The sequence below is a fragment of the Puntigrus tetrazona genome, chromosome 9 (genome assembly GCF_018831695.1).
Source record: "Puntigrus tetrazona isolate hp1 chromosome 9, ASM1883169v1, whole genome shotgun sequence".
In the NCBI taxonomy this organism is placed as follows: domain Eukaryota; kingdom Metazoa; phylum Chordata; class Actinopteri; order Cypriniformes; family Cyprinidae; genus Puntigrus; species Puntigrus tetrazona.
In genome coordinates, this window is record NC_056707.1 from 1,797,026 (window position 1) to 1,812,216 (window position 15,191).

Below are 15,191 nucleotides of genomic sequence, written 5' to 3' on the forward strand. Positions count from 1 at the left end.
TATACTTTGAGCATTCCTATTCAGCAAAGTGGTACTTACGTAAATTGTAGCCATTGATGGTGCAGAACATGCTAAAAGCTTGAATGAGCCAACAGCCATGCTTCTGTAGACTCTCCAGGTAAACACAAGACCCAAGCTGATCGCACACACAAACACAGTAAGTAATTATACTTAATAAGCACTGTATTGTTTTAGGTAGGCATAAAAACAAGAAATGATCAGCATGTTTTTCACAGAATGGACAGAGTGGTATGGCTAAATTATGTGAAAAATGTTATGTGTGTATGTGTTTTCAACAAAGCGTTTACACATTTTAAATCATATGCACTTTTGAGTAGCACAATTTTTTTCCTAGTTAATGCAGTTGCTTAATGTGTGTGGTCCCTTTGGTTGTTTTTGTCCTGTATAGGAGGTGCACTTAAATTGTAGAAACAATAAGTACAGTATGTTATAGTTATAGTTTCAAGCCTCTCTTAGTCGCAGTAAGTTAAAACAGATTGTGAGAAAACAGTGAATAATGTGCTTACTGAGAGCATGTTCTTAAGGCTGATGACCACACAGGTGTAAGCTATGAGACCGTCCCAAAATCTCAGCACATATTGCACTGGCTGCAGCAGTAACGTGCCTCCAAACAGCATGAAATAAAAACAGGCTACCAGATAGCCCAGACAAAAGATATTAATTCTTGTGGTTCCAGTGATAAAGATGAGACACAACACCAGCCAGAAAAAGTAACTGAATGCAAACAGCTTCAACATGTCCAGGTATGACCTGAAAGCACACACAAAAATTCATTTCACAACATCCTACATATATCTGTGTTTATACTAAACAAATGCAAAAATGGCACTGGTAAAAAAAAGACAAATGTATAACCTATTTGGTAACATTTTATAATAAGGTTCTATATATTACAACAGCTGCATTAATAGAAAAGTTAAATATTAAGTGTAAACTATTCAATTGCAAATGTTCTACTCAACATTGGTGGATAATCATTCACCCCAGTGACACACAACCTGTAACCGCCACTGATGTTGTAAAAGTTTACACTTTAGAATAGGGTATGCAGAAAGTGTTAAAGTGTAAAATAATTTATTAACGTGTTTACACAACAGGTTTTGAATACTTTGTAGTGTGTACTGGAAAGCAAGGGCTGACTAGTTAGTGTTGGACAGATGTATTCACTAACACTGGTTGAGTATTTTATCACAGATGGAGTGTTTTTAACACTATGAGATAATAGTATGTTGACATTTCAATGATTTATAAGTGATTATTATATAATAATTTGTTTAACTAATAACTTATTAACCATTTACCAAGGATATATTTGATTATTTTATTATATGCTATTTTTAATGACAATTTATGACAGATTTGCTAGCATATTACTTAATCATTTGTGAACATAGTCATGTTTTCTAAACGATTAGTTAATTATAATCTAAGAACATGTAAATTAATTAACAAAACATACATAAATTGTCACTTATTGATTGCTTATGAATGTTTTGTAAATGATGAGTTAATGATTAACTAATCACTTATAGCCTTGCAAAGGAGGATTACTATAAAGTGTTACCATTATTATTATTATTATTATTGTTATTATGAAAATTACGGAAATGAAAAGCTAACAAATACCGGCAATGAAGAAAGTTGTTGACAGAAGTGTACTGGTTGAGTGTCTGTGGATCCAGATTTCGGCTGATCTCTACATTCTCTCCTGCCAGGAGTCTCACACAAGCCTGATTTTCATCCTCAAAGACCTGCCACTGCAGAGATGCTACCAACAATAGCAGGCAGTCATCTGATTGAAAAGAAATTAGAAAATGAGAGTGATGCATACATTTTTCTTGTAAGATATGCTGATTCAAAGTGGTATGATGGAATAAATCACAGAGAATGAAGTTGGCGTTGGGAATCATGGCGTAATCTGGTAGATACAGCCACTTTATCAGATTAGAGCTCAGAGGCACAGATGACTTCCTCCAGGGATAATCTAGAGAGTGAAATGGTTTCATTATAACATGTTTTTCTCATTCTTGTATTTATTAACCCTTCACAGCCTTGGATAAAATGTAACTCTAAAAAAAGTTTTTTTTTTCAGTATTAGTTTAGTTTTAGCTTTAGCTTTAGTTTTTAGTAAAAAGCAAACATTCATGAAACGCTGAAGTGCTTCAAACCTTGAAGTGTCAGATTAGTTCATGCTGAATGAATATTCTTTTTAGGAGTTTTAGTCTCCTTCTTATTTTCTCTTTGGTTTCTAAAATTCATTTGACTACTAAAGAAAACAAACAAAAAAACTTTAAAGCAAATGCCCTCTTTATGCTTTAATATTGAGAAAAAAAATTGGTACTTGCTCTGCCGCAGCAGATATGATCCACCAAAACCAAACACATGAACATCTTGTACATTATTATTTAAATTTCTTTAAGAGTTTTCATAACAGAACTACAAATAAAATGTGCCCCTTTTGTACAAATCAAAACAATAAGCAGAAAATGTGCTTTAAATCAGCAGCATTTACTAGAACTTTGCCACATCAAATGTTTAGTAACTGACCAATGCAGAGCCCTGGTGGTAGGCCAATGCAGAGCAGGTATTGCAGCACCATGAAACTTGCAATGAAGCAGCAGTATTTTGGCCACACTTCTCCTATAGCCTTTCTACGACGTCGTGCCAAAACAGCCATTAGAGCAAAAGAGTGCAGAAGTGCACATACATCCATTCGCTGGCCAATCACATTTACTGCTACCACAAAACACACCTGATGCAGAAAAGAGAGTGGAAAATATACTATATTCATTTCAAATTTGATGCTAAACTTAGCAGCATCTCATTTGCATTCTCAGCAAAAAATAAAACTATTAAAAATGCAAACAAATTAAATAAAATGAAAAAAATAAACAAATAGTTGTAACGCTTCACAGAGTAGGGAAAAGCTGAGCACAATTTTTTTCAGTTTAAATCAACATGGGGTTTAAAGTGTAATTTTCTATCCACACTATTTCACACTTGTCTAATACAAATATGTGGCTTTGCTTCATAATTACACTTTATATGATTTTCTTTATTTAATGCAAAATAATGGAAGTGAAATATGACAACATAACGATATGACAGAAAAAAAAACAAGATAAATGAAATATTCTGACAATAACATAAAAAAGCATTAAAATTTAACTGATAAATAAAAAATTGGAGATTAAAAATAGCAGACTCTGTCTCATTTTAAATTAGCTGTCTCATTTTAAATTAATCCTAAAATCTAAAATAATTTATTATACTCAGAAATTTGTTATTTGTTGTTGTTTAAAATAAATATTTTAAAAAATCATATTTTTGGGACACTTTTGTTCTCAATACTGTTTATATTTCAACTACTACATACTGTAAACACGTGCCCCTATGTAGTACCAAAGCTCTGTGTTAATAGGTATGTGTTTTTGCCATTTTATTTCAACTTAGATACTGAGCTGAAATGTCTCGGTTCTGTATGTAACCTTTCATTACCTGAAGAAGGGACTTTCCGGGGACCTCACTGTGAGAGGAACAACATTCGATGACAACATCCTCACTGTGAGAGGAACAACATTCCACTTTAATGCATAAGCCCCTCTAGTGGACGGTGCTTGTGCTAAAGCGATAGTGAGTGCTACCTCCTGAGGTAGGTCACCTAGAACCTCTGGATGTTGGTGCTAGAGGGATGTTGGTGCCAGAGGGTACCCTGTCTCAAAGAAAGCAGATCTTTTCTCAGAGGAATTGGCCAGGGAGGGGCTGTCTCAAGGAGCATGAGTTCTGGAAACCAGGTCCTGTTTGGCCAATATGGTGCCACTTACAAGACCTGCCCCTCGTACTTCCTGATCTTGAAAAGTGTCTGTGCTAGAAGGCTCACTGGGGGAAATGCATTTTTCCAGCAAGGGCCAGCTGTGTGTCATTGCATCTGTGTTAAGTGTTGCCTTGGTTAGGGAGTAATACCACTGGCAATGGGTGGTTTCTAGAGATGTAAACAGGTCAACCTGAGCAACTCTGAACATCTCCAAATTAGCTGGACCACCTGTGAATGGTTTCTCCACTACCCTTTAAGTCCAGCTTGGGACAGCTCATCAGCTACTGCCAGCAACTTGAGGCAATTGATAGGCCAATGCATATGAGGACCTGTCCATACCCCTGATACTGCATGCCCACTGCACATAGCACCCCATCTGTTGGCCAAGGCATCTGTGAATTCCACAGCATGACTGGTACCTGCTCCAGAGGCACTAGTTTGCAAGACCACGGACTGAAGATTCTGTGGCAGGCCGATGTAAAGTTCTGTGGAGGTCTCAGAGCAGGACTACTGCCGCAGCTGCTGCCATATACCCCAGGAGCCTCTGAAAATATTTTAGTGGGACCGCTGTCCTGCTTGAAGTCATGAAGCAGTTCAGCAGCAACTGAACATATTTCTTGGTGAGGTGTGCTGTCTAGCTGACCAAATCCAACTCCATGCAGAGAAAAGAGATCCTCTGCATTTGCACAAGTTTGCCAATTTTCCAGTTGACCCGAAAATTTAAGTGAAGGTGTTTGAGCACCAAATTTCTTTGTGCACACAACTGATTGCGAGACTGTGCAAGTAAGAGCCAGTCGTTGAGATAGTTGAGGATGTTCACCCACGGTTTCCACAGAGAAACAAACTCATCTCTACAACATTGGTGAAGATGCAAGGTGACAGGGACATCCCGAAGGGCAGGACTTTGTACTGATATGCCCAACTCTTGAAAGTGAATCTCATGAATGGCCTGTGTCATGGGAGATCTGAGGCATCTGAGGTATATGTCTTTCATGTTCATTGCTGCTATCTTGGGGAATAATTCATCCAAAAATGTGTTTCTGTGTCAGTATCTTGAACTGGATGCCTCTTAACTTGGGGGGACACCTGGGCAAACTGAATTGCATTGCAGAGTCGAATGGTTCGCAGGAACCACAAAGAGGAAATGAGAAGCACTCGTGCCAGCAGAACCAACGGGAACACTGATGTACCCTCAGTGGGCAGCATGGTGGAACACAGGGATCTGGCCTAGTGCCTATGATGGCCTGGCCTGTTACAGCAGGGGTGGAGTCTGGGTATTTAATGTCTGTGGCACTCCAGTTGGCAATTGTAAAAATGTGTTTTTTACATTCAAATTTTTTCATGCTTGCTGTCTGTCTTTGCCAGAACCCTTTTGTAAAATAAATTGTAAATCTCATGAGCTTCTTTTAATTGTTAAAATGAAAATAAATCAAACTAAACTAAAATGAAATAAAATAAAATAAAATAAAATAAAATGATCTAACTGAAAGAATGAATGAATCAATGAATCAATGAAGTTAGTATGTAAGTAATTAAATTTACCAACTTCACATACCTCCAAACCAAACTTGTAGAAGAAATAGTTAGCAAAATATTTGAGGGATGGCATAATGCCATGGTCTAGATGCTGATGTGTCACATCCTGAAATATGATGCTGCTGTGTGTTTCTTTAAGGCCATTTTGAAGACGGTGATGGAGCTGGTGCCGATGGACAGTCACATCAAACACAAGAAGGCCTAAAATTAACAGGTGATTCTACTCACATAGAATCCCCAACAAAAACAAAACAAAAACAAACATACTGTTAGATAAATAGAAAGTTACCCTAATCAAGCACACTTGAACCACCAAATTGAAATGTTCATTATTAAGGTTGGAATATACTACATCAGGGATTTTCAACCCCTTCCTGGAGGAACCCCAGCACTGTACATTTAGTATATCTTTCTCATCTCACAATCCTTATTTCATTAATTAGTAGTCGAGTATCAATTGCATGGAGAGTGAAATTTGGTAGGTTTCAGTGCAATAGAGAAACATTAGTAGACTACAAGCTTGCATTATTTTTATGGGGTTTATGATTCAAAAAAGGAAAAACAATGTGCCTGGGGTACTTGTAACACTGATTCCATGTATCCTGAGAGGATGGGCAATATACTTTATTTTATTGAATTTCCTGAATCTGAACAAAACAGAGCAATCAAGGTCCCTAAGCATTCAACCTTAAATTTAATTTTCTGGTTGTCATACACATTAAGTTACAATTTTCAAATTTCAACGTTAAAACTAGATACATTAATGTTAGTGAGTCCAATGGTAATGTACAAACTTAAATGTAGGTCAAAAACACCTACAAAGGTCACACTGTCACTTCGTGTTAAACAGGTTAACTGTACATTAATTTAATCAAACCCTGTGATACATGAACAGTGGTGATCCTAAATAGTGTTATCTGTGAGCGTGTTGACCAACTGTAATATGAGACTTCTCCGTTTGCATGGTGATCTGTAAGCCCTTGCTTGCAGTTATCCACCGTATTTATTTTTAAATATTTAATACAAAACTCCATGGAGTATTTAATTCCAAAACACTGAGCAACTTAGTAACCAAGGGGTGCAGGGCTTACCAATAGGTCTATCAGCTGTATCTGATAAGGGAGACAAACTAAAACATGTGCAGTGCTGGAGGTCCTCCAGAACAGGAGTGAAAACCTCTGCTCTACACAATAGACACTAGGCATCATACATTTGCTGACTTATTATACATAAACATTATACATGGCCAGGGAATATTCCAGAAAGCAGATTGTATGACATGGGTTTGTTTAAGGGTAAGCAAGCAGATTAACTCAGCTTTTGGTTCCAAAAACATAAATAACGTTCATTGTAAGTAGCCATTGCAACTTATTTTCTGAACCAGTAGGCATAACATATACTGCCCAATAATACGTATTATTACAATATAGTTATCAAATGTGTGTGTGTCTATACATTTACACACACACACATACAGTCGGGCCTCCATAAAAGGTTCATTCATTCATTCATTCAAGGCAACAAAGGAGTGTATTAAGAAGTCTCCAGACCTTCAATCCCACAGAAAATCTGTGAAGGGAGCTGAAGGTTCGAGATTGGAGACAATCTGCAGCAAGGAGTGTGGCAAAATCCTACCTGATATGTTTGCAAACCTACAAAGATCTGGGAGAAACGTCTCACTTCTGTGATTGGCGGGGTTTGGCAATACTAAGTCATGTTTTGTGAAGGGGTCAAATACTTGATTTTGACATGGTTTGGATTAATCAGCCAAGAGTTCAGGGTTTAGCAGATCACAAAGTAATCTGGATTTCTAGAATACACCCCAGGAATACAGTAACATGGTTTGGAATCACTTTGCTAGAGTGCTTAACATAACAAAAACAAATGTGACATATTAGCCCAATTTGATCATAATTATATATACAATTGACTGCCTATTATGTTTTGTGTAAATTTAAAAAAGTTGGCTAATTAATTCTAGTAATTTAAATGGTTTGGGTCCTTAGTACCTTGAGCTAATATCCCAATATAGTCAATTATTTTCATAATTAAAAAGAAAAGAAAAATACTTAGCAGAATACCCAAAGGCAAGGTAGGATGCGATCCTCACACTTCCTAAATCCACCGACCCACACTGCTGGATCTATTGGTGCCAGATATAGAACTGAATTCCTCAATAGCTCTGCTTTGTTATCACCTGTCCAACTCTCATTAGATGATGACAAACCCTTTGAAAAAATTTTGATTATTAAAGAACTTGGATGCATAATTTTGGATGTAATACAGATGTGGACTAATGAGATCTGTGTGAGAACTTTGACAAGGTCGTACCTTGGGACCCACGGCTCTGCACATTTTGCATGTCTCCCCAATTTACACACCTGATTTAGATTATCATCTTATTAGGAAAAAGCTCCACAAACTCAAAATAGTGCGTTAGATGAGGGAAACATGAAAAATGTGCAGGACAGCAGGTCCCAAGAGGTAGCTCAACTTCTAGAGGGCAACAGTCCTATAGAGGCTGCATTTATACTTGGCATCAACATGTGATAATCAGTCAATCAGGTCACAATGTGTTTACACTTGGCAACATCATCTGTATCTTTCTAAGGAAGCAGTTACATAAATAATACTTACAGCTGTGCAGTTTGAAGAATACAGAGATGGTTTAATAATTTTGAGCTGGTACATCATTTTACACACAACAATCACACAGGCCCACACAGAAGACACACTGCAAGCCAAAGGCCGCAGTCTGGAGTATGGCAGAGCAAAGGTCCACAGCAAAAAAAACAACATGTTCATCAGCGATACCTGAAATATATATTATATATTTATATAATAATATATTCATATAAGAGTGTGTGTATCTGCAACGGTGTATATGTTCTAGTTAAGGGGATTCTGCATCCGGGTACTTTATGTAGGGTGACCATACGTGGCATTTTACCAGGACACATCTTGGCAAGGACTGATGTCATACACCGTTGACAGCGTCGGACATTGTACTTTGAATCAAAGCAATATAGAAATCCTGGCCAGGGCACATCCTGGTAAAATGGCACGTATGGTCACCCTAATTTTACGTGCATGCTGTATGCCGGTTTATGTCTTACCTCCTTCACGCATACACAGATGATGCCGGTAGAGACTAGTTTGAAGCTGTGGAGCTCCAGTATTCTCCAGCACAGCTCCTGACCTCTCCATAACCACAAAACAGCTTGCACGGTCAACTCGTGCACCCTTTCCATCACCACCAACCACTGCTTCACTACGGGCCCTGCGATACGATACATTCAGATATTTTAATTACATTGTTAGAATATTAAAATATTGTTACAGAAAGTTTTAGCAGTCAAATTCTGTTTAACCTAATATGAACTTAATTATATTTTGCAAATATACATGGAGATAGGGATGTTCTTGCATGCAGATGATGGGATGTCGCAAGGAGGTTCAGTGTTGGTTATGTGAAGAAATGTATGCACATGTCTGTTGTGAATGTAGTGAACTGGGTTAATAAATGGAGTTTCTGTTTATCTGTGGCAAAAAAAATATGTAAATTAAAAATTTAATTTCCTAACACAGAAATTGTGGCCAGTGAAAGTGGCTAGTAAATTTGGAAAACCACTAGCCACAGTGGCTGGTGAGCAAAAAAGTGAGTGTCAAGCCCTGCTTACCATCATCGTTTAATTCTATTTCATGATGCTTGTCCAAGGAGGAAGAAGATTTATTTATTTGATCACCACATTTTCCATAGATCTGTTTTTCCTTCAACCTTTAATGGAAAAAAAGAACATATACCACAGATGAGATGTGTTCTGATTTTAAATTACATATAGTTCAGTGCTTTAATTTGGAAACACAAAAAGAGGTACATCATCTTACTGTTGTTAGAAGATGTGTATACAGGTGTAAACATTTTATAATAACAGTAAAGTACAGACAGACCTTCCACCCTATAAATGTGTCACCTATAATTATAACCATGAGAATAAATCAAAATATTCTTAGACCTTTGGGGCTGTGAGTTGATAAGGTTTAGCAAGGTTTTTTTTATATCGGCTTTTGTCTAACAAGTGCTCAAATTTTCTCTGCCAATGATTTTTGTGATACGCAAATGTCCTTGTAGACACTTGTGGCAATTTGGACGAAGACTATGCACACTTACTTTCACACTTATATGAGTTATTTTTTCAAGTAACTAGTAAAATAACGCATTACTTTTTTGAAAAAAGCAATGCCAGTTACTTTGTTTTCCCATTTATTGACAAGTCCTAATGTTGGGTATTCTCCTGTCCCCATGTTGGGAGAAATGGGAAATGCAGAGGTGTTGTTTGTGCTGTGTGTAGTTCTAGACTAAATTTGAATTAGTTCATCACAATCGCAAAAAACAGATTCATCAGAATTAATTAAAACAGTTAAATGCTAAAAAATTTAATTAAATATGTTAACACAAATATCTAATCCTATTTTATGTCCTGACCTACCATCATTTTTTTTTTAAAACCTGCATATTCTGAAAGTAAAACCCTCTGAAAATCAATGCATTCTGGGTAATGTTTGTTGTTTTTGAAAAATTAACCTTCTGCAGTCCAAATCACACCCTACTTCCTCATTCACTATTCTCTACATGAGTTTACTAACGTAGTCCACCTGACAGAGAGATCGAACACTAATGAATGAATTCAGCCAATGATGAACAGCTGCTCTTATCAAACAGAATCACTGGAGAAAAGAGCAAGAAATGAAACGACAACTGACAGCCACAGCCTTAGAAGAAATCAACTGAAATAAAACAGCAGAGGATGATTAAGCAACTCTGCAAACAGCATCGCCAGCTTCACACGTTATACTTTATTTCTGTCATATAGCTACTAAAATATTTGAGAGTAGACATTTAGATGATTTGTTGGAAACATTTCATTTGACCTCACCATCGCGGTGATCAGAGTTTGATTTAGTTGGACTTTTCATCCTTCATTTTCAACACTAGATTTTTGTTTTGTGAAACACATTTCTTAGAGCAATACAAAAAGAAAAAAACCCAGAAAAAAAATTGTAAATAAATATTTATGTGTTGTAGTCTTCATAAAGTGGCCTGCTTCACTGATCTCGTTCAGGTGGTAAACTAATTATATGGTGTGGTTTATTATTAGCTTAATATTTTTATGATATGTTACGGTACTGCAAAATATCAAATTAAAGGCTTGTTATGCACAAAACCTTTAGTACTAGGGCATAAGCATATGAATCTCAACAATGGCAAATCAAAAGATTCATGATGCAATGCATGCTGGGTACCAAAACAAACCTCACCCGTGGCTCAGCCTGCATTGTGGTGTGAATAAATAAGCATCTGAATTGTCTTCTTTCTCTAATTCCTTCGATGTGCTTTTATTTTTTACTTTTGTTTTGTTTAAGTTTTAGTAGCAGGTTTTATGATGTTCAGAGTTGATCTGTTTATTTATTTTAGTTGATTGTCACCGTTGTTGAGATTCATATCCTGATTCTTGATCTGTGTTTTATAGCATAACACAGGTTTTTTTTTTTTTTTTTTTTAATGATGTTTTTAACAGTCATTAGTTGCTAGTTGCTTTGGTAAGATAAGACATAACTAAAGGGGTAAAAATCTATATTTTATAAAAGTGTTTAGGGATGGTTACATCACAAGCAAAACAGAACTAATAATATTACAGATTTTACCTTGGCTCTATTTAGTCATAACTAATGTGTTTTAAACAGCCAAAAAACAAATATAAAAAAAATCTAGCTTCAGGAATTGAATTGAATCTAATACTGATCTCCGTCATAGTGGTCCAAAACAAGAATATCAACAACACGTACATTTTTTTTAATTCTCAATAAGCACTTCTGTAGGCGTCTGACAGAAATAACAGTCTGGTTAGTAATGTGTGAAGCTGGTTGTGCTGATTCAGGAGTTCTTTAGTCAGATCTTGAGAAACTGAATGTCTTTATGTCTGAAGGTAGTTGTAGTTTTCATTCAGTGATTCTGTTTGTTAGCTGTTCATCACTAATGCTCAATCATTTATTACAGAATTATCTCATTAACTTCACTGATTCAGTGTTACTTTAAGCACACATTATAAGTGTTCATTTAGAACTGATGATTTTGTTGTGGGGTTTAAAGGGTTAAAGATATACAGAAAAAACAGCTTTAAATGTAACTTAACAGCGATAAACTAAACTAATTAATTAAAACAAAAACATATAGTTATTTTGTAAAATCTAACAGTAAAATTAATCACACAAACAAAAGTTTTTTTTTTTTTTACTGAAATATGTTATGCAACAGTCATGAACAAATAATGAGAGTGAATATTTAACTGAACTGTATTAATGTGTTTCTGCTCAAGAGAGATCTGTTATTTTAATGTAGTTTTGTGGGTCACGAATGTGCTGGAGAGTAGAGTCATGATGAGACATGAACACCGATGTGCTTTATTTAAAGACAGTAACTGTGCAGTTGCTGAAGCAGCAATGAGTTTTTAAAAGTATTTCTGCACATGCATGTGTGATATAGCTGATGATGACCTGCAATGATTTGAGTTCAAGAGATTTTTTTTGTTATTTAAAGTGTTTTCTGTTTTTTCTGAGATTTTTTTGTTAGTGGACTCAAGTGATATAATTTCACATTACTAACACCATATGAATACTAGTAATTTAAACTTATACAGTTTGAAGAAATTGGAGCAGTTAATTTCCATTGTAGTAAAACAGTACCATGCTGTAAAAATGAAAAGCTGTAAATTATCAGCACATTACTGGCACCCCTGCTGCCGGAAAATTAATGTTAATGGCGCAATGTTTTTACAATGCAGTTTAACCGTACTAACAAGCAAAAATGACTTTAGATAAACTAACAATTGTGCTTCATTGAGTCAGGGGTACACCAAAAATGTGGTTGGGTACCACTGCTCTAATGAACTTTTACATGAACTTAGGTTTGTGTTCACCTTTTACTCACCATTTCTTCAGTTTCTCAGTGTTTTTCTTCATCCTGTAGTGAGTAAAAACAAAATCAATGTTTATTAAGAGTTTTAACATTTACATCTGAGCACTATATATATATATATATATATATATATATATATATATATATATATATATATATATATATATATATATATATATATATATATACTGTATATATATATATATATATATACTGTATATATATGTGTATACATACTTCTTTTTGTTAAAATGGAAGACACAAAATACCATGTGAAATGCCTCCTATGCTTAACCAAAATGCAAAATGGCAGGAAAAAAGAGTTTAAACTGAACACAATCTTGCCACACGAACTCTGTATAAACTTGTATTTCTTTATTTATTTGATTCTTTTTCAATTTCTTGTACTCTTACTTTTAATACTTAAGTACCTTTACAAACAAACAAAAAACATTTCATACTTGCATACAAACTTACTTATTTTTTTTAAAGTATAATAAATGTCTTTTATTCAAATAATATTCTGAACTTGAATTTTCTGGTAAGAAATCTGTACTTTTCCTCGGGTATGGCTAAGCACTGCACCACTGCTATTTCCCATGCTAACCAACACAACTAAACCCTAGCATTTTCTCTGAGACCCAAGTATTGCAATAATAAAACATTGGGACATTTTAAACTAAAGCTGCTAGTGGTCAAATACTCACATATCAAAAATCCCCTTTAGTGTTTCCCTCAGGTCTTCTTCTCTGAAATTACACCATAGAAAATTAATATAATTATAAATGTAACATTTAAAGAAATGTACTGCTTTGGTTTGCCTTGGCTTGTATAGACCCTGCCATGTCCAGCTATTCCTTACCTATCTGTGCTGTATCTGTACCTATGTTTTTCCTTAATGTGTAGTTTTGATTAGTTTTTTGTTGAGAATTTAAATAAAGGCCCATTTTGGACATGAGTCCTTACCTTTTCCTTCATCAACACACCTGATAAAAACAGTACTTTTTCACATTTTTCTCTACATCATTGCCTGTAACCTATGTGTTATGATCTCTGCAGCTTTTTTTTTTTTTTTTTTTTTTTGTTTGTTTTGTTAACGTCCTTGTGTACTCAGTATGCTCCCATTGTAAAAAGGCCGCTGGGTAGGTGGGTGGGTGCTTTGAACAAAGTTTGATTGGGATGCTTTGTCTTAATTCTTAATTGTCTTAATTGCAAATAAAAATAAATAAATTGTTTACATGTATATAAATTGAAGAAAGATCTATGTTTAAGTAATCCAACAAATTCATGTGACTGTGCTACGAGATGGGATAACTTGACTGGATTGATCTCATCCGCAGCATCTGAAATGTTGTTATGATCCTTCTAAAATGCCTGAGCAAAGTCTCAAAGTATTTCTGTATAATTGTCTTACACGACTGTGTTCCCAAACAGCAGTCATCCACCGCAGCATTTATTGGGTTTCATCCTCTCACTCTGAGGCACAAGTATGTTATTTATCAAATATGAAAATTGTTATATTGTCAGCAGAAGACACAAGACTAGAGGTTAGTAAATGGAAAAAATAGGTAGTTAGGTAGTTTTAAACACTTTTGGATGATTATGCATGCTCAAAAGCAGTGATTAGTAGAGACTGAAAAAAAACTGAATTGAGTGTGTTTGATAAAGAAGCCTTCAGGGTGGGTTTGATACCCCTAGATTAAACTAGATTATACTTACTATAATTGACAAAGAACTGAATGTTGTGGAGTTGATGAATTAGATGGTATTGAATATAAGCTTTCCTGGGTCTGATTTATTTTTAAAGGATTCATGTGTGTTGTGTTTGTGTGTCTTGACTATTTTAACAAACCTGCTAATTCTGTTCCTTGTCACTACTGCCTGAAGATCAGTTAGAGAAAGGAAATCACTGTTGAAATAATGCAGCTGAAGAATGCAGGCCAGAAGGAAGCAGGCTGGCAGTAAGATTCGTGCAAATAGTTCAATGGTGTCAAACTGTTCAAGCCCAATGTCTCGCAACCTGACACAAAATAAACACATATATTACATTTATGTAAGAACAATGCAGTGTAAAAGTACTCAGTGTAATGCCACCTCTGTATAGCATTAGAATGTGTAAAAATAGTGGTTAACTGAACAATGGCAAGAATTTGACATGAAAGATGATAACAGATATATTTCAGTGTTGTTCAAGAGAGAGAGATTGCGAGAGAGACAGAGAGAGAGACACACAAGCAAAACACTCTAAAGTGAAAATATGCCCCTGAAATCAATTTAAAAAGCAAATATTAACCCACATGTCACTGTTTATGACTTACAAATTAATAATAAAGTATATGTGTATACATAGCAGTACTTACCTTTCCTCTGGTATGCCTAATATCTGTTGGAACAGGTTACAGACACTTTTAAACTGGTACACGTAGATCAGGATCAACACTAATATAGAGTATCCAACCACTACTGCCCAGAAATGCTTCAAGACTGCCCTCCACACGTCATAATGTACCTAAACACAGGCATTACGTCAATAGAATTCACAACCCATAATGTGACATATTTCCAAGAGCAATTAAATTCCATTACATATAATTAATACAGAAAAAAAAAACACAAATATATATATATATATATATATATATATATATATATATATATATATATATATATATATATATATATATATATATATATATATAATTAAATGCTTTTTGAGAAAAACAATGACACAGAAAAATATAATATATCATTATATATATATATATATATATATATATATATATATATATATATATATATATATATATATATATATATATATATATATATATATATATATTCATA

The 15,191-nt window shown here is 34.9% G+C and overlaps 1 protein-coding gene across 1 annotated transcript in view; it reads right to left on the reverse strand.

Moving 5' to 3' along the window:
- si:dkey-11f4.7 (piezo-type mechanosensitive ion channel component 2) overlaps positions 1-15,191 on the reverse strand; it is a 117,447-nt gene that overhangs the window by 60,560 nt on the left and 41,696 nt on the right. The window contains exons 15-28 of the mRNA XM_043248937.1: positions 14,708-14,856; positions 14,200-14,367; positions 13,055-13,096; positions 12,360-12,392; positions 9,052-9,149; positions 8,488-8,651; positions 8,009-8,185; positions 7,453-7,599; positions 5,391-5,591; positions 2,569-2,773; positions 1,904-2,005; positions 1,648-1,813; positions 528-771; positions 40-136 (exon numbers count right to left, since the gene is read on the reverse strand). Coding sequence (XP_043104872.1) covers positions 40-136; positions 528-771; positions 1,648-1,813; positions 1,904-2,005; positions 2,569-2,773; positions 5,391-5,591; positions 7,453-7,599; positions 8,009-8,185; positions 8,488-8,651; positions 9,052-9,149; positions 12,360-12,392; positions 13,055-13,096; positions 14,200-14,367; positions 14,708-14,856 — 1,993 coding nt within the window. The remainder of the gene's footprint in view (positions 1-39; positions 137-527; positions 772-1,647; positions 1,814-1,903; positions 2,006-2,568; positions 2,774-5,390; positions 5,592-7,452; positions 7,600-8,008; positions 8,186-8,487; positions 8,652-9,051; positions 9,150-12,359; positions 12,393-13,054; positions 13,097-14,199; positions 14,368-14,707; positions 14,857-15,191) is intronic.